Source organism: Chiloscyllium plagiosum, chromosome 12 (genome assembly GCF_004010195.1).
Source record: "Chiloscyllium plagiosum isolate BGI_BamShark_2017 chromosome 12, ASM401019v2, whole genome shotgun sequence".
NCBI classification, from domain to species: domain Eukaryota; kingdom Metazoa; phylum Chordata; class Chondrichthyes; order Orectolobiformes; family Hemiscylliidae; genus Chiloscyllium; species Chiloscyllium plagiosum.
Genome location: NC_057721.1, coordinates 10063895 through 10084911, shown reverse-complemented (window position 1 = coordinate 10084911; position 21017 = coordinate 10063895). Strand labels below are relative to the sequence as shown.

Sequence of the window (21017 nt, the reverse complement as noted above, 5' to 3'; positions counted from 1 at the left end):
CTAACACCAAGCAACAAGACCCTATTGCTTCCCTTAATACTTTAGTTCTCTTGCTAAGAGGCCCACATTTCATGTGTATTTTTGATCATTTGTGCATTTGTTCCTGACAGTGTGGAACAAACCCTTTGGTCCAACAAGTCCACACCAACCTTCTAAGAGTATCCCACCCAAACCCATTCCTCTACAGTTACCCCCGACTAAGGCACCTAACCTACATATCCCTAAACACTCTGGGCAATTTAGCATGGCCAATTCACCTAACCTGCACATCTTTGAATTATGGGAGGAAACCGGAGCACCTGGAGGAAACCTGCGCAGACATGGGGAGAATGTGCAAACTCCACACAGACAGTCGCCCGAGGCTGGAATCGAATCTGCGTCCCTGGTGCTGTGAGGCAGCAGTGCTAACTACTGAGCCATCTAGCGATTATCAATCTGGATCCTCATGTCTTTCAGGGCCAGCAGTGTTTAATTTTTCACCATTTAGAAAATGCCCTATTCCATGCATTTTGCACTCAAAGCCAAAGACCTCACATTTACCTACATTAAAATAAACTGTAGTTTTGCCCATTGTTTTATCTGTCAACCTCTGTATCATGATTTACCTCTCTTTACACAATTACCATGCTGCCGATCTTCACGTCATCAGCAAATTTGGATTTGTGACTTTAATAATTGCAGAAAGTCATTCATGACTTGTGAATCGTTGAGAATCCAACACAGAAGGACCCTTGTGGTGTAGTGGTAGAGTCCACACCTCTGAACCAGGAGTTCCAGGTTCAAGTCCCACCTGCTCCAGAGTATAACAGTGCGAGACAGGTAGTTTGGAAAATATCTCCGGGAGATCCAAGATGGCGGCGACTCAGCAAGTCTGAGTCTATCGTGCTCCTCCCAAGACCTAGGCAAAGTGGGCCACCCTCCCCCACCACACTCACCAAATCAACTAAAAATAGTTTTTATTTAATGTAATTAGTGGCTTAGTACTAAATTTATACAGTTCAGTCTCCTGTAAAAATGACTAGGGAGAAAAGAGCCCGCAGTTCTCAGCAGGCAGCAGCCCCTCCCCCACCCCTACCCTCCCCACCTGCAGCAGAGGGGTCCGCAGTCACCCCGGGGGACTTACCTACGGTGGCGAGCTTCGCAGAAATAATCTCCAAACTCGATGCGAAGATCGATGCTTTCATAGAAGAGTCCTGAAGTTGGTGGAATTCATTCTTGGCCGCGCTACAAAAGCACGGCCGAGACATCGAAGAAATAGAATGCCGAGACGGAGAGGCGGAGATAAGGGTGCGACCTCCGAGGCCATTGCAGAATTGGCCGTGGATCGGGTCCAGACTCTCGAGCAGCAAGTCCGGACCTTAGAGAATCACACTGACGACCTCGATTCTCGAGGTCGAAAAAATATTCGTTTGCTGGGCTTTCCCGAATGCGGCCAGCTTACAAGGTTCCTTGAACACTGGCTTCTGCAGTTATTGAATCTGGAGGCTGGATCAGGCCAGGTAGGGGTAGAACGGGCCTACCGGGTCACAATACGCGGGCCCGGCTCGAACCAGCGCCCCCGCCCGGTCCTGTTCCAACTGCAGAGCTATAAGGTGAGGCAGATGCTTTTGGAAGCCTCCAGAAATCTTGGGAAAGATCCACAAGCCATGACTCATAAAGGATCCAAGATTATGTTATTTCAGGACTTTTCCCCAGCAAAGAAGTGTTTAAGGGATTTAAACATTCAATACTCTTTGCGCTACCCAGCTATACTACGCTAGGGCTATGAAGGGTCCGTGTTTAACTTCGGATCATCGGAGAAGGCCAAGGAACTTTTGGACTCTCTTAGACAAACTATAAGAGTTAATTGATGCTGTTTTGCCCAACCCCCACCTCGGTCTATCCCCCTTTTTTTTCCTTTCATTATCTTACTGTTTAATATTATCTCCGGGGGGTGGGAAGAAGGACTATTTATTCATATATATATATATATATATATATATATACATACATACATATTCATATAGGCCAGGGGGTCTAGTTAATGTAGATGGGGGGGGGGGATGGCTACCTTATCTTATTTTATCTTTGTCCTTGGGAGCAGGGTTGTTTTCCTCTGTTATTTTGTATTAATATATTTAATTATTATTTGCTGGGACTGTAATTTTATAGTCATATATGTTCATATATGGTATTAACATTACCAAATATATCCAGGTGTTGGTGTGGGTGGGGTGGGGGTGGGGATAGGGTACTCACTGTTAGTTCTAGTTCAGTAGTATACTTGAATTTTCTTTATCCTATCGTGGGGTGCCTGGGTCAAGGGTGGGGCACTGGTTGGGAGAGGTTATGATGGGTTTTTTGGAAAGGATGTGATGCCCCCTGGGAATAAGGGGGAAGATCTCCATTTAAATACGTTTTATACTTTTTTTTAAACTATTTAGAAATTTTTTTTATTATATTGATCTGAATGTACTAAAGAGCATTTAATTTTGTGAACTTTATATGCTCTATGCTCGGGATGTTTTGGATAAATACGAGTTGTGTTATGATCTGATGTTAACACATTCCGAGCATGTATATCACCGCTCAATTTATGTGTTATCCATTGGACTTTCCTTTTCCTCTTGAATAATGTAAGAATTTTAATGATACACTCTGGTTAATTGTAAGTTAGATGAGTAGTTAGTTGAGTTTTGTCTTTTTTTCTCTGTATTACTGTTTTCTTGTTTGATAGATTTTGGTTATCATTTATTTAAGATTTAACTGCATATCAATGTTTATACTTGGGTCTTTTTTTTAAGTTTTCTTTTGTAAACTTGTGGAAAAAAAAAGAAAATATCTCCAACACATCCATGCGGGACACCTCCCCAGTAACACACTGCTAATTAGATTACCTTTCCATCAACCCCAACCTCCATCTCCTGTGGCTCTGCCAAATTGCTAATCAGTCCAACCATTTGCCTTCCGTTTAAGGTTGCGAACTGTGACTCAATCTACTCCTGGAGGTCTCATCACATGATAGCTTTTAGTCATCCAAACCACCCATCCTTGTAGCATTCTGCCTTCCACCATTAATCAGAAAGCACAAAGACTCATTAGCCAAACAAAATTTCCCCCCAATATGTTCACAATTTTGTATCCAGTTACTCGAAATATTCAAAGAAAATGACAAAAAGCATATAATGTGCCAATTTTTTTTCAGTTTAGTGCACAGAAGATTGACCAATTCCTGGAGACTGCAGTCCAATCCTGGAGGTTTGGGAACACTACAAACAGTGCCATGAACGACAAATTTAGCCAACAGTCTCTTCTAACCGACTTTATCAAATGCCTCGGAAAGTCCATATAGAGTTACACTGTCCATCACATTAGTTACCTCAAAATCAGATTAGTTAGGTGTAATCTACAAATTCATACTCACGCGCTCCTTGAGAGCTGAAAATGTCCAAAGCGTTCAGTCACTCTAACTTTAATTACAGACTCAGTTAAATTCCTGACAGCAGGTGTTAGGCTAACTGGTCTACAATTCCCCTCACCTTTCTTAAACTACCCAAACAGTCCAACATCCGAGTCCTTTCCCCACAGCCGTGGAGGGGAGATTACCTAACCTGGGAGTATAATATTATTAACAAGTTCCACGTACTTGGACTCTGCAGCGTGCTTTCAACAGGACATCAGAGCACAATTAGCTCTTATAAGTCACCATCAGAGAATGTGTCAGGGAAGGAAGTGCTGAGAAGGGACTCAACAAAATGGTTTTCGGAAAAGCAGACAGTCCAATACCAATTGCCTTTTCAAATCATCATACTCCTTAGCACCTTTCTTAAAATATCGATTGTATATTTTTTCATTAAGACATTCACCTTAATACTTCTTTACAGCAAGATTTTGGTCAACTTTCCGAACATCTTTTGCATGGGTTAGTGCCAATTTTGTCTCATTATACTCCACTAAAATACCCTGGGATGGTTTACAACATTGAAGACACAAAATAAGTTAGGAGAAGCTGAGGCCTGCAGATGCTGGAGATCAGAGTTGAGAGTGTGGGGCTGGGAGAGCACAGCGGGTCAGGCAGCATCTGAGGAGCAGGTGACTCGACGTTTTGGGCCAAAGCCCTTCATCAGAATTCGGGCCCGAAACGTCGATTCTCCTGCTGTGCTTTTTTTTACTGCTGATGAACGCGTAGTTGGCATGCATGCCACAAGCTGACATGTTAACTTGCCCTTTCTAAGGTGGGAGAGAAATTATAATTCAGAGTAATTGCGAGAGCTGGGTTATGCCATGCCTAAAACGAGATACAATGTTGCTTTAAAATGTTGAGTCTGATTCTTGCAATTTGCTGTCCAACCATAAGCAGAGCATTGCCAAACTGGAACAATTAATAGCACATAATAACTTAGCTGCACCTCATCATGTCAAAGCATTCTGCATAACGCTTTGCTTTTGGATTGCAACAACTGCCCCTGTCTACGCAAACCAAACATAACTACGTACATCACTAATTCATTTGCGACGGTGCAGGAACCAATCCTGTGGTTGGTAGGAAAGTTTAACTCCCAATATTCAAACAATTCCTAAACCTCAAATGTTCCAGAAACATACATTCTACACTAATTATTTTCAAAACCAAAATGGAACAACGATGAAGTACATTCACACAGCACCTTTCCAATGCCAAAACACTCCAGGAACTTTGCAGGAATGGAATCAGATAAAAATTGACACAAAGTCAAAAGAGGACAAATTGCGTTAGGTGACCAAAAGCTTGGTAAACAGAGTGGACGATACAAGAGTAATGGAGGTGGTGTTTATTCATAACAAGCGATCTTTATTAATTAGTCTAGAGCAGATATAGACCATGTGGTGTGGAAATCCCCAGATATTGACAGCTTTGAAAACCACTGATCCCAAAAATCACTCGTTCCATTCAAGAACACTTGCCAGACCCCAAATAAAGTTAAAGTTAGAGAGAAAAAAAAACAAAGACCAGCACTGAAAAAATTGTACAGATGCCACAAAGGTGTGTAACATATTGTCGGTTCAGGGCTAACGGTGAGGCCCAGTCTGTTATTGATCCTCATTTTCATATGTCACAGGACGACTAATCCTCAATCAGACACAGAACAGAAGTGAAGAAGAATCACCTTTAACTTTGGATTGTGCGAGGAAACCGGAGGAAATCCACACACAGGCACGGGGAGAAACTTTAACTCTATTTCTCGGCACAGACGCTGTCAGACCTGCGGAGGTTCTCCAGCAATCACTGTTCTTTTCAGATTACCACCATTCGCAGTATTGTTTTTTACAAAATATGTGAGGACTAATGCTCAATCTGCCCGGCAGACAGACAATCAAAACAGTTTTCCATGTGAGAGACAATGTGGCCCTCCCTGAGGTTTGGTAAATGCCTCCAAGTGAAAAACAAAAATCTGCCTCTGCAAGCTACATTCTTTTCTCAGTATCACTGAGGCTTTGGAAAATAAAGTGATGGTGTCATGCAATACATACAAATATTGATGGGTATTAAGCTAATTACAAAGCAGTTTATATCCAGCGTAGTTTGGAAAACTAAACTTCACAAGTTGGTGTCACTGAACCTAATACTACATTCATATGAGCCAATGAGTTCCTATAAATTCAGTATCGTCTTACAAAGTCATAGAGTTATACAGCACGGAAACACACTGTTCAGTCCATCTAGTCCATGTCGACCAGATATACTAAATTAATCTGGTCCCATTTGCCAGCACTTGGCCCATATCCCTCTAAATTCTTCCTGTTCATTCAACCATCCAGATGCCTTTCAACTTTTATTGTACTATCCTCCATCAATTCTTCTGGTAGCTCATTCCATACACGCACCACCCTCAGTGGTTAGATTAGATTCCCAGCAGTTTGGAAACAGGCCCTTCGGCCCAACAAGTCCACACCGACCCTCCGAAGAGTAACCCATCCAGAGTCATCTCCCTACCCTATATTTACCCCTGACTAATGCACCTAACACTACGGGCAATTTAGCAGGGCCAACTCACCTGACCTGCACATCTTTTGGATTGTGCGAGGAAACCGGAGGAAATCCACACACAGGCATGGGGAGAATGTGCAAACTCCACACAGACAGTCGCCTGAGGCTGGAATCAAACCTGGGTCCCTGGCGCTGAGGCAGCAGTGCTAACTACTGAGCCACTGTGCCACCCTGTGTCAAACACTTTTCCTTTACGTCTCTTAAATCTTTCCCCTCTCACCCTAAACCTATGCCCTCTAGTTCTGGACTTCCCCACCTTGCGAATAAGGCCTTGTCTACTTACCCTAGCCATGCCCCTCATGATTTTATAAACCTCTATAAGGTCACCCCTCAGCCTCCGATGCTCCAAGGAAACCAGCCCCAGCCTATTCAGCCTCTCCCTATAGTACAAACCCTTCAACCCTGCCAACATCCTTGTAAATTTTTTGTGCATCCTTTCAAGTTTCACAACATCCTTCCGAAAGCAGGGAGACCACAACTGCACACAGCATTTCAAAAGTGACCTAACCAATGTCCTGTACAGCCGTAATGTGACAGTTTTATAACTGATGTCTCTGTATACAAAACTAATCATCAAAATTTATTTTTCTGTTCTATAAGTCCACATAATCAAGGTGTCTGCTACATACTATTTAACGAACATTTCCATTCACCGTTGCTATTTTCTGGATATTTAACATCATACAGTTTAGAGGAGAGAAACTATCTCCCACTTATCTGCCCACCTTGCTATCCTCTCCACCAGTCTTTCAATAGTTGTGATTTCTCTCGTCTCCTAATTTTGCTTTGTCAACAGATTTCAAAATGGTTCTCTGTGCTCCCAAATACAAAGTTTACACAAATACTGAATTGACACAAACACAGGTATCCATGGTACACCATTCATTGTAACTTTCAAGGAGTTTTCAGAATGGATTTCTGAAGGGGAAATCATTTTAATAAACACACTGGCTTTTTTTGAAGAGGTAAGAGAAAGGTTTGGTGAGAGAATGACTGTTGGTGTATTTGGACATCCAGAAAGCATTTGACACTGCACCACACAGCAGATCCGAGGGGGAAATAATAGTTATGGTATAAATGTGGATGCAGGTTTGACAGAGTAATTGGAAACAGAGTGTAACAGTCAATGAATATTTTTCAGGCTTAAGGCAGGTTTGCAGTGGAGTTCCCCAGGGGTTTGTATTGGGGCCTTTGCTTCTCCTGATGAATACTACTGACTTAGATCTTGGTCTGCAGGGGACAACTTCAATGGCACAAAACTTGGAAGAACTGTAACCTGTAATCAGGACAGTGTAGAACTTCAAAGAGTGATAGACAAGTTGGAGGAGTGGGAGATGAGATTCTATGCAGAGAAGTATAAGCGTTGGTCAGAAGAACATTGTAAGGCAATATAAAGTAAGGGGTACAATTCTAAAGGGGTGCAGGAGCAGAGGGACCTGGACGTATACGTGTACAGATCACTGAAGGTGGAGGGACAGGTGAAGAGAAAAGTTCATAAAGCATACATTGTCCTTGGCTTATTTTGTATGGTCACAGAGTACAAGAACGAGGAGGTGCTTTTGAACTTGTGTAAGACACTTGTTAGACCCCAGCTGGAGTATTGTGCACAGTTGTGGGTTCCATCTTATAGGAAAGATGTGAATGTGCTGGAGAGAGCACAGAAGTGATTTACAAGACTGGTTCCAGGAATGAGAAACTTCAGTTAGATGGATAGATTAAACAAGTTGGGAATTTTCTCTTTGGAGAGAAGACGACAGAGAGGAGATCTGATATGGGTTCCCGAAATCTTGAGGGAGTTGGGTAGAGTCGATGGAGGAACTGTTTCCACTCTGAAAAGGATAAAGGACCAGACAGCTGAGATTTAACCAGATTTAAAGTGATTTGCAAAAGAGGCACGTGAAAGATGAGAAAAATTGTTTCTCGTACCATCAGTGTGAAACGACTCCCTGGAAGTGTGGTAGTGACCTGTTCAACTGAGGCATTCAGAGGGTATTGGATGAATATTTGGATAAAAATAATGTGCAAGAGTAAGGGGAAAAAGATGGAGGGTGGTCCTGGGTAATGATGGTCATTTGAAGAGCCTGTGCAGACATATTGGGACAAATGGCTTCCTTCTGCATCTCCACGATTCACGTTCCCTTAACATACTGCACCATCATTTGAGTCACAGGATCCTTATGGAGTCCCTTGTGAAATGCTTTTTGGAAAATCCATATAACCACAACTGTTCCACTTGATTAAATATTCAAATGTTTACATGGAAATTGGTCAAATTCAAGATCCCTTTAGAAATCTGCACATCCCTCCAAACAAGGTCAACTCAAGTGTCTTTTCTTGCTTCATAACTTCAACCCATACTCCTGACTGGCAGCTTACATACTGAAGTAATCCTAGTGACCAAGAATGTCCTTTCTCATTTGTCTTCTTTTGTAGAGTCAGATCATATTTGACATCCCCCAGTTCTCTGGCAGACATTTCCCATTCACTGAAGTTTAGAAAAGACAGTCATAGCCTCTTTTCTGCTGCTTTCCTGTTAGTTCTGGACGTAAACAGTCAATCCTCAGTGGTTTGGTAACTGGAATCTTTGAATAGAATCTCTCAGTCAATTGTCTCTTGTTTAACATATCCTCCATTTTAAGATCCACCTTCCTTTTGACTTCAAATGCTGAATATTCGAGTAGTTTTTTCACCATTGCTTTACTGTTTGTTCATCTTCCAGCAACCCTACCTCAATTCGCATCTCAGAATGAATACAACAAAAGAAACTTTCTTACCTTTAAAGCATTTTGCTCCTTTTCTCTCACACTTCACTTGCGATTTCTCTTTGCGGTGTTTTTAATCTTTTATCAGAATTCCTTCTCTACTAACAGCGCTATCAAATTTGGTCTAATCTGTCCATTTGTTTGTGGAAGCCCAGAATTCAGCAAACTGGTTTGTTTGTTCATTCGCTCTCTAGTTTGACTATTTCCTGATCTACACAGCGACTGGGCAACTGCCTCTTCCAGTTAATTTGGCAGATGTCCCTTTCCTTTACTACTGCTTTTCCTTCTTCTCAAATTATTGTTACCCTGCTCTGTTCTTTCACTGAGCCTAATTATCCTGTGGTCCCGGCTCACCAATATCTTCCTTACAAGTAGGCCAACCATTTACTTTTTACCAAAATCTAATCCAAGTCAGGATTCATTCTGCACTGGAGCAGCAAACCCTTGATTGAATCTGACACATAGTACAAAGAAACCCTTCCCTCTCTCAACAAAAAGCTACACCTTTATTCATTGACAGAATGAGGGCATCGCTGGCTAGGCAGCGTTTATTGCCCATCCCTAATTACCCAGGAGGCTGTTAAGAGTCAACCACATTGCTGTCGGTCTGGAGTCACATGTAGGCCAGACCAGGTAAGATCAGCAGTTTCCTTCCATACAGGAGGTTAGTGAACCAGTCGGGTTTTTCCTGACAATCGACAATGGAGTCATGGTCATCATTAGATTCTTAATTCCAGATAGTTACTGAATTCAAATTCCACCATCTGCCATGGTGGGATTCAAACCCAGGTCCCCAGAACATTATCCGGGTTAACAGTCCAGTGATAACATCACCTTTCCCAATCCTACTTTGTTGTTGGATATTTAACATCATTCATAATTACAGTTCCATTAATTTTAAATTTAACATTGATCTCGCTCTCTATGCGTCTTTTCTGCAGCTGTAACATGGTATTCTTTGCTCTGTCCCATGACCCTAATGTACTTTGTACGGTATGATCTGCCTGTAAAGCACACAAAACAAAACTTTTGGTACATGTGATGACAATAATGAATTAAATCAAACGGTTAATGCACACCCTACATACCAGCCTAGAAATTTCATTTCCTTTCCATAATTTTGCGGGATATGATACACTCACAGTCACGCACTTAATCGCTTTATACTCCTTTCTAAACTAGTTCTAAAATTTGAGAAATGTTAAGGACATAAAAACATGTAACTAAATGCAGTAAAGAATGTTCATCTGAGATTCATGGGGAAGACCGATTATTAAGTCAAATACAGGGAACGTCCCCCCGGCAAGACCAGCAGATTAGACAACAGAAAACCATGCAAACCAGTCAGTGTGGGTTGGAGGTGTGGGGCTTTACGAAAGGGGAGAAAGAAATAGATACACTTTGCACTCAGTATTGTTTTGAAAGTGTAAAATGGAAGCAAAGTGTAACAGCTCAGACATCACGTGCACAATCCTGTGCAAGATTCGATGGCAATATCAGAATTTGAGATGTCTATTCTCTGGCATCCCTCACAGATGCCAAAGTAAAGCAGGCCTTAATTTACACAAAAGATGTAATGCCTGTGGAATGATTCTTTCTCAGAGTTAAACACCAAAGAGCAAGTTGAGCGCTTGGCCTGTCCTACTCGAGGATCACTTAAAACAAAACCGCCTGGACAGCAATTCCCATCAAGCTCCAGGCCCATTAGCAGGTTGCTACTATCCAGCTCATAGTCCCAGTTATGGAAATGTGTTCCAGGATCCACAATCGCCTCTGTTCCATAAGAAACTAAGTGCATGTTCTGGAAAACCATCAAAATGAACATCTGCTACTTTCCTGACACTGAAATAGAAAGTTTCAGGATTAATTTCAAACATTTTAAAAAGTTGCCACTTTGGAGGACAGTTCTGATTTGCAAACCCACAAAAGTATTTGTTCAGTAAGTGAGATGGGAAATCGACACGCAAAACAAAAGCAGACAGCAAACAGCATCTTAAATCAAACTTCATCCGAGAGTAAGGAGGAAATTACAATTTATGATGATGTTCAGCTTTGTTTCCTGGCACTCACGTTTCACTTTTATAAATCATACGCATGCTTTCCAGCAAGTATGTGTCAACTCACTTCCACCGTGTCATCAATATGATCACTAATGCCTTACCTTGAAGTTATTGATTGAAAACTGACACGTCCAGCACCGCAATGAGAGTTATTTTACCAAATGTTGACAAACTTGTAAGCAGAGTATGTTGCAAATTTAAGAAAGAGTATTCATTGACAAAAAGGTTAAACAGTTTGTGCTTAATAATCTGACACATATGTGCAACTTGTACCCAATACGCAAAGAATTGAAAACGCTGAATGTATTTCCTCACATTGTTCTAATCACTTGCATACAGACAATATTGTGGTCTTGTATGAGTGAATAAGAACCAAACAGTTAAAACAAAATGCACAATTTAAAAATGCTCAATTTGGGAATGACAAAATAGTACATTAAAACATTTTTTTTTAAAAACATACGATTATCACACTTACTCCTGTAGCGTCTCTACGCCTTTTTCCTTGTACTGCAACTCCTCCTTCATCTGTGCCAACTCCCTTTTCAATCTGGAAACCTAATAACAAAGCAAGTCACTTCCAATAAATGCAGGCAGATCTCAACAACTAACAGTAACCAGTCATTTAAATTCAGATTATACGAATTAAACACAATCCATCAGACTGACGGGCAAATCATGCCAACTGTTCCAGTGGATGGGTTAGTGTTTAGTCAGTGGCACGATGCCGTGTAACAGTGTGGATTTCATTCCTTGCTCATGATCTCAAAAAGCAGTCAACAGCAAAAAGGCAAAGTCACCTTCATTAAAAATGTAGAGTTAGGCCACTCAGAATGAGCAATAGCCTTCTTTATAAATGTTCAGTCCTGATTTCAGAGTTTCTGTCAACATAGAGGCTGGCAAGTTTCAAGCTGAGATTGGGAGGGGCAAAATAATACAAGCACTGGCATCTATCCCACCTCACTAACAACAACCAGTTAATACAACCAACATCAGGGATTGTTCCTTTTGGCATCACTTGTGGGGCTACGCACAAGTTCATTTTTCCTCATGGGTAACGTCACTTTTCCGAAGTTTGCATTGAAATAATGCCATAAAAGACCAATACAGAAAGGGAGACAAGCAGGAGGCTGGAAGAACACAGCAAGCCAGGCTGCATCTGGAGGTAGATAAGTCAACGTTTCAGGTGTAACCCTTCTTCAGGACTGGGGGTGGGTGTAAGGGGAGCTGCAGATAAGACCGAAGGGGTAGTGATTGGTGAAGGGTAGAGGGTACGACCTGGTTGGTCGATGACAGGAATGAATCTGGTGGTAGTGGGAAGGAAGGGTTGATCAGAGGAATAGAACGGAGTCAGGCGATTGGAAGGGAGGTTATTTGAACTTGGAGAACTCAACTTCGAGTAGGCTGCCCAGGCAGAAGATGAGGTGTTGTCCCTCCAATTTATGGTCTGATGTTCTATGGCAATGGAGAAGGCAGAGAATGGTCATATTGAAAAGGGGAATTAAAATGGCCCCCACAGGTCTTCACCTATCCCTGCCTCACCACCCTACATCCCCCTCCATCCCCCAACCCTATCCGTCCCCGCTTATCTGCAGCTCCCTTTACACCCAACCCCAGTCCTGAAGAGGGTTATACCTGAAACACTGGCTTAGAGTCAGATGTACAGCACGGAAACAGACCCTTCGGTCCAACTCATCCATGCCGACCAGATATCCTAACCTAATCTAGTCCCATTTGTCAGCACTTGGCTCATATCCCTCCAAACCCTTCCTATTCATATACCCATTCAGATGCTTTTTCAATGCTGTAATTGTACCAGCCTCCACCACTTCCTCCTCCATACACACACCACCCTCTATGTGAAAAAGTTACCCCTAAGGTGCCGTTTTAATCTTTACCCCCTCAGCCTAAACCTATGCCCTCTAGTTCTGACTCCCCCACCACAGGGAAAAGATCTTGTCTCTTTACCCTACCCCCTTCTGCACCTCCTGATGCTGCCTGGCTTGCTGTGTTCTTCCAGCCTCCTGCTTGTCTACCTTGACTTCCAGCATCTACAGTTATTTTGTCTTGAATACAGACTGGGAGCTTGGTAGAAAAGAGTTGGGTCTGTGGGATAAAGTGCTGAAGCCAGTCAAAAGCTGCCATTCAAAACATACTATATATGCATTTTATTGAAATATGTTTATTTATTTATTGACACTATACAGCACTTTTCACAGTAGTTTGTTACAAATTACATTGAAAAGTGTTGTATAATGTCACCACTCTCTGGTGCCATCTTATAACACTGAAAAATAAACCAAAGAGAATATAAAGGCAGAAAAAATGAAAAAATAAAGAAAAGTGCGCAACTATGTGCTGGTGTTTGAAAAAAGAAGCCATGTCTATAATAGTCATTCAGAAAAATCAAAGTCCAGCTAGAATTGCAATTCAGCCAGCAAACTGGACAACATGTCACATTCCTGATGAAGGGCTTATGCTCAAAACATCGACTCTCCTGCTCCTCGGATGCTGCCTGACCTGCTGCTTTTCCAGCACCACACTCTCGACTCTGATCTCCAGCACCTGCAGTCCTCACTTTCTCCTAACATCTTACATTGCACAAGATTTACGATTTCTCAGAGTTAAACCAAGGCACACAATTCCACCCGTATTTGTACATTACAAGCCTTTATTTTTTTGAAAAAAACAGACATTTCTTAAGCTTGTTTCACATCAGTTGGACTGTGTAATGTAATGTAGAGAGATTCCCTTAATGATCAGCAATATATTAGTTAGCCAACCAGTGTGAAAGAAGTTACTTGTGCTGGAACACTGAATTTAGAGATGTGTTAGTGTGAGCTTGAGCTGCTGTATAAACTGTTGCCTTTAACGTTTAGCAAATCTATTCCTTTTCATTCATTCATTCAATCATTCATTCAATCTCAGATTGCATATAATCCTAAGAGCAGTTGAAAACGAGAACTCTTATTTCCTCAATGGTAAACTGGCAGTCTCAGTAAGCCCATCTCTGGAGACACAGAATCCAGAGATTCCAACAAAGGAGGTAGTCATTCAGGTCACTGTGCCTCTGCCAAGCTCTTTGATAGCTGCACTCACTTGCAGCTTCCCCATGGCCCTGCAATTTATTTTTTCCCTTAAGTACATATCCAATTTAGATTTGAAAGTTATTATTGATCTGCTACCATTGCCCATTCAGGCAGATTTCAACAACTCACTGTGTAAGAATCTATCAACTCATCTATCCACAGGTTCTTTCAGCAACTACCTTCAACCTGCATCCTCTGATTACTGACTCTGCTACTGCAGCAAACAGTTCCCCCACATTCAAAACATTTTGAGGACCTCTATTAAAACGCATTCTGAAAACCTTTCTTCAAAAGGGGAAGAAATCCGGCAGCTTTAGCCTCTCAAATTCCCTCATCCCATGTACTGTTCTCATAACTCTCTTCTACGTGTTCCACAAACCTTGGCTTCCTTACTGAAGTGTGTTATCCAGACCTTCCCTGTTCTCTGGGCCTCTGTGTATACTCTCAAGAAACCCACATGCTTTTTTAAAAGAAACAGTCTTCTCAATCTTTTCCTGTCACTCTCAAATATTTATGCACATACTCCCAGATCTCTCTCTTGCAGGCTCTTTTGAATTGTATGATTTTGTTTCACCGTATTCCTTCCTCCCACTAAACCACATCAGCTCACTGTGTGATTTCATCAGCCATTTGTACTGTCATTTCAACAAAGTGCACATTTTTACTAACCTCCTCACTGTTTACTACATTCTAAGTTCTGTATTACTTGAAAATTTTGAAATTATAACCAGTCCAAGTCACTTGAATTAACAAAAAAAGACCACTGATCCCAATATTGATAAGCACATAGCTCTCATAGCTTAGAAAAATAATTTTCACCGCTATTTTCTGCTTTCTGTTCCTTGGTGAATCTTGCACTAACACTGCAGCAACTCCTTAATCCCTTGGACACCACCCTCCCATTTCCCATAGTCTTTCAAATTCCTCCTTTTCAAGTATTAAACCAATTCCCTTTTGGAAAATCACAAATAATTGCTCCCACTACCTTTCAGGCAAAGTATCCCAAATTAGAGGAAGTGGTGGAGGCTGGTACAATTGCAACATTTAAAAGGCATCTGAATGGGCATATGAATAGGAAGGGTTTGGAGGGATATGGGCCGGGTGCTGGCAGGTGGGACTAGATTGGGTTGGGATATCTGGTCTGCATGGACGAGTTGGACCAAGGGGTCTGTTTCTGTGCTGTACATGTTAAAAAAAAAAATCCTCGTTTCAGTTTTGGTTCTTTTCATATTTACCTTAAAACTCTCTCTTTTGGTCACCAAAGCCAGTAAAAATAATTCCACTATCTTCATTCTTCGCAAATCTTCCAAACTGCGAGCTACGCTATTAAACCTCTCTGTTGAAAAGGCGAACCACACCACAGCTTCCATCATATCTCAACACAATTGAGCCCTGGCTCCCCTAACTCTTTCTCCAAGGCCTCTAAAATGCGATTCCCCAGAACTAGAATCTCAGTTCTTTGGATCTCAGTCACACCACTGGTCCTCATCCAGAGCTCGTTTCCAAATGGTCACATCACACACACTGGAATGGAACACGAAAATGCTCAATTTTAAATCTGACTCAATCTCTGCTCCCTCTGGTTTCAGCTACAATTGAGATCACTGGCTATTCAGTGCTGAAAATCCAACCTTCAATACGGAGCCTTTCACTTCTGGGTCCTACTGAAATCGAGAGGGAGCTTCCCAAATGAAGGGAGAAAGTGAGTTCTGCAGAGCATTTCTTGCACTTTACTGTTGTGTTTAATGTTGGTTATCCAGTATCAACAGTTAATGTAGAGTCAGACAGCATGGAAACAGTCCCTTCGGTCCAACCAGTCCATATTGACCATAATCCCAAACTAAACTAGTCCTACCTCCCTGTGGGATACCTCCCTATCCCTCCAAACCTTTCTTATTCATGTACTTATCAAAATGTCTTTTAAATGTCGTAACTGTGCCTGCATCCACCACTTCCTCTGGCAGTTCATTCCACACACTAACCACACTCAGCATATAAAAAAAATTGTCTCTCATGTCTTTTTAAAATTTTGATCCTATCACCTTAAAAATATATCCTCTCGTCCTGAAATCCCCCACCCTAGTATATTTTGCTTTTCTTTTACAAATTGATGTTGGCTTGGACTTATTGCTGTTATTTCGAACAGTTGTTTTAGAAACACTCCCTTTGTCAAAACCCCAGTAACTCTGCATTAGAAAATGTCACTTAAGTGACTTATAATTCCTACAAACATTCTTCTCACCTCTTTAAATACTGTGAAGCATGCAGTGTGATTCCAGCCTGTCTCGTTGCAGTATTTACTCAGCATTATAGCATTGCAAAAGTTCTGTATCAGTATAAAACTTCAACCATCTACAATCTAGCCCAGCAGGTCAGTTTGCTCAAGCCTAATGTGGTCACAGTCAAATTCAGAACCTTACTTACCCCCTCTCTTCGACTTGCTATCTCAGCTTTGATCTGGTCAGGGTTATACTTTGTGTTGGAGGATGAACCTGAGTAAGCTGTGAAGACAAAAATCAGGAATTTGTAACCAATCAACAGAAATGAAAAGCTCCCATAATAATCAAACCTATTGGGCTCCATGCAGCAGCAAGGTGGTTGGTGCAGCTGACCTGCAGGAAGTGCCCTGACAATTGGGCAGGAGCAGAAGCGTTAACACTGATGTGTCTGATGGCCAACGTCAGAGGGTCGAAGGCAGTGAACGAATGGAGTCACGTCATCCAAAAGGCCAAGTGGCTGACCTCGAGATAATTGAGGGGAGGGATCATGACCCACTCCACCATTGGCTCCATCAGTCAAAATCAGCACTACGGACTAGCAGTAACGAACATTTTGATGTATAATGCATAGCACAGTGTCTGTATCATGAAACACAAGGCCTTATGTTGATATGGGATTGGCTGGATAGATGGTCTTTGTCCAGCATAGTATTGGATATGCAAACCATTTCTTCGGAGACATCATCAGAGCTCAGCGTGTGGTTTTAGAGGAAATGGAGGAAAGAAAAAGCTTAAAAATGAAGGAGACAGGGTGCGTCTTCAGAACTTACTTTCTTCAGCAATGTGGCAAAACTAAAATACTGAAGCCAAGCCAGATTTTGCCTGCAGCCCTAGGTCTGCACTGGGGAAGGGGGGGAAGAGAACTGTGAATCTGGCCCAAAAGGGCGAAAATCAATTATTTGAATCCAAACCCTTCCCAAATTTCATGCTGAAAGCCTCTCTCTACTGCTGGCAATGAACACCCAATACCTGTACATTACTGGGGAGTTAACCGATTAGTGACGGGACCTTGGTAAGTGGGAGCAGGGCCAGACAGCTGGCTTCAGTAAGTACACTACGGGTTAACAGACCCAAAAATAAAACAAAAATCAAAGGCCACGTGTCAACACATGAAATGGCTACCTTGGTACCTTTGCAGTGCTAATCTGAACTTGCTGAGCTTGAGTCATGCTGCTGTTTAAGCAGCAGACCTCAACATTCCAGCCAGTGGCTGGCTGCAGCTGGGGTGAGTATTTCCAATTCTCAGCAGCTCCACAGAGTCAAATAACAAATTCAGGAATGCCAGCAGGCGAGAGTATGTGGTTGAGAGGGCGGGGAGGTTGCGGGGGGGAGGGGGGGTTGGTATAAAATTGGGAGAAGACCAATTTTCCAATCAGCAACAAATTCGTTAAATACCCAATATGGAAGGGCTGGCTGTTTTGAACTCACACTGATTGGGGTGGGCAGCTTGGCCTAAACTCGGACAAGATTGCATCTGAGATTTTTAAAACTCTGATCCTGTGTGAAACTGGCTTGAAAGGTTGCAAACCCAGAAAAGCGTGCCACGATATAGAAGAAACTTGTCACAGGCACTTACAGCTGACGTGAGAAATGCTATCATTCTCACACAGGTCGTGCAGTTGTTGATACTCCTCCTGGGCCAGCTCCAGGCGCTGCTTTTTCACCTGGTAGATCTCCTTCTTGGCATTCAGAGCTTCCTGAGCCACCACCAAATATTCCTTCAGCATACGCTCCTGCTCCCGCCGCCATTGTGCCCTGGGGTCTTCGATCTGCGTGATCTCTGCAGGGCGATAAACTTTATCAGTTCTGGAAAAGACTCGGCCCTTCCCTTAAAAGTTTCAGTGCAACTTAACAGCCCATCGTGATATTTTTCTCCCTCTCATTCAAGGCTACATTCCACCACACAAGCTCACATATGATTCATTAATCAGCAGCAAGGCATTCACAAAGGAAGCATTGATCATTTGCAAAACTTGCCTGCTTTTAGTCACTTCACATATTTCGGAGATGATCTGCTTTCAAAAAAACATATGTACCACTGGACTTCTTTGGGTGTCAATCATGGACATGTTTTTTCTTTCAAAATCTGACTACATAAATAAATATGTCTGGCCTCCTTGTCTGCTCCAGCCCTGTGCTCAAACCAATCATTGCTCACTCCTTCATCATCACTGGGTCTATATCCTGGAACTCCCCAGCACTGTGGGAGTACCTTCACCACACAATCTGCAGGAGTTTCTCCGGGACAATTAGGGAGGGGAAAATAAAGGTCTGTCTTGCCAGTGACACCCACATCCTGGACATTCATGAAAGGAAGAAACCAGGTGCAGATAAATAAATGCACCCCACACGCAGTCATCCACACTGTAATTTAATTGGAATTGGCATTTAAAAAAATTGCTAACCATACAAATATCTCCAACATATACGAGATATGACCAATCGTAAAAAAAACTATAAATAGAAATATAATTAAAGGAAGATAATTTTCTCCAAAGTCAGCCTATAATCTAACCATTCACCCCACTGCCTTTCCAGTAGGGACATACTAATGCCTTGTTTGTCAATAATATGGTTCTAGACTTGTATTATTGCTACTTTAATGCAATCCCACATTTTGATGCTGACAGATCACCCCCATTTCGGTGCCAGGCCGCTACACAAAAGCCAAAAGAAAACACACAACACCGGATTATAATCCAACTGGTTTACTTGGAAGGACTGGCATTAACTTTGTCCACACCAGTCCAACACCAGCTCCTCCACATCATGACGACACACAGAAGGGCAGCTCAACCCTAGGGTCTTCACTCACAATGACAAGGAAGTTGATGGTGAGCAGTCAACAGCATCTTTAACTGAAAGCAAAGGAGCAATACCTGGCACTGTCGAAGCTGGGTCACAGATGGAGGTTTGGGGTGCGTCTGAGCAGCAGAAACATTTGCTGAGCAGTACTACAGAAGAGAATGGGACAAACTGACCGCAGCACTGCCCCAAGCACTGTAGCAGCATTTTCCAGGTAGCAATGAAGTCTAGAGTCCAGCTCAGACAAATGTTGAAATATCTAGTCACCGTAGAGATGACTCGGTAGGGATGGGAGTCATCTTTGATATAACAGTGACGAGTCCATTTTTTTTTGGCAGTTTAACATCATTGACGGTTTGTGGTAAAATGAAGGCGAGTGGATCATTAGGAGCAGCACTCCGAATGCTAATATTTTCAAATAAACCTGTTGGACTATAACCTGGTGTTATGTGATTTTTAACATCCTAGAAAAAGGAAGCAAGTGTTCCTTGCAAAGACAGCCATGTGTGCGCTGTAGGAGAATGTCCTGAAACAAGACAAAACTCACAACATTGGACACAATGAGATTTAGTTTTGGGGTGGGTGGGTAGGTAGGTTGCTCAGACATCCAGAATTACCATTACCTTTTACACCACCAATGGGGAGGGAGCCTGCTCCATGTATAAAAACTGAAAGAATCGCGGGTGCTGTAAATCAGAGACAAAAAGAGAAGTTGCTGGAAAAGCTCAGCAGGTCTGGCAGCATCTGTGGAGAGAAGCCCGTTCTGAAAAACGGGTCACCCAACCCGAGCGTTAACCCTGATTTCTCTCCATTGATGCTGCCAGATCTGCTGAGCTTTTCCAGCAATTTCTGTTTTTGTCTCTGCGCACTGCATGATGCAAGATTGATCGATTTTTGTTCAATGCCAACAGAAAACCAAAAGGGAGAGAGGAGGGGATGGAGTTGAAATAAAGTCAATCACAATCTAATCTTGCAGCTCAAAAGGGTTGAATGGCCTGCTTCGATCTTCCTAAGTACTGGAAACAATTATACGTCAACTAATAGCAAAGTTAAGATCCACCACCTTAGTGGAACTTGATTCTCACTGTTTCCCCTATACGGTGATCAGCACATACAGCTTGCTTGCATTGCTTTGACTCGTGTACATTCAGCACACAGCAATATTTAGCTATTTGCCAGCCTGAGGACAAAAGGAACAAAAGAATATCATTAAAATCAAAGGATACCACGATGGAGTTAGATCAGAGGAAGCCTACGTTAAGCATAAACTCCAGTGCAGTCCATTAGGAATTACAGCACCAAAGTGTTGCTCCATGGACCGACTCACACACATAGGCTTTCATTAGTCCGATGTGTTCACTCCTGCAGTGTCAGGACGCTGGGAATTCCAGACTCGATGTGCAACCCTACTCACGCATGCTTGGCATTTTTTTAAAAAATCCCTCAATTCTTAAAATGGCTAGTTGGCTGCTTTGGAAAAATATAGAGGTGGCAATGGGGGAGAAGCAGTCTGAGCCCAACATGCTCAATTGCCTAGTTGGAGGGTAGAAAGGGAAAAGAGAGTTGTTGAGGGCAAGTTTACACTTAAGCTTGAGATTCTCAGTGATTACTCTCAAGGGTATATCATAGGAGAGAAACCAACCACAGCTGGCTTAAGGGGTGTTGTCTGGTGGGATGCGACTGAAGAGAGTTGTCCTTTTTTGATACAACTGGGGAAGACCAGAAACCCCTGTGGGTTTCACAGGGGCAGGAATGGTTGCTAGATGTTCCAGGGTTTAGAACATTTAAAAAGAACAGGGTGTGGGGAAAGAAGAGGAGGGGATGTAGCATTGCTAATCAGGGAGTGCATCACAGCTACAGAAATGAAGGTAGAAAAGTAAGGTTTGTCCACTGAGTCAGTATGGGTGGAAGTTAGGAACAGCAAGAGAGCAGCCACCTTGTTGGGGGTTTTCTACAGACCCCCTAATAGCAGTAGAGAAATCGAAGAACTCATAGGCTAGCAGATTTTGGAAAAG

The 21017-nt window shown here is 42.4% G+C and overlaps 1 protein-coding gene across 1 annotated transcript in view; it reads right to left on the bottom strand.

Moving 5' to 3' along the window:
* Positions 1-21017, bottom strand: part of wwc3 (WWC family member 3) — a 186774-nt gene that overhangs the window by 72201 nt on the left and 93556 nt on the right. Inside the window, exons 3-5 of the mRNA XM_043700448.1 lie at positions 17774-17977; positions 16343-16419; positions 11308-11387 (exon numbers count right to left, since the gene is read on the bottom strand). Coding sequence (XP_043556383.1) covers positions 11308-11387; positions 16343-16419; positions 17774-17977 — 361 coding nt within the window. The remainder of the gene's footprint in view (positions 1-11307; positions 11388-16342; positions 16420-17773; positions 17978-21017) is intronic.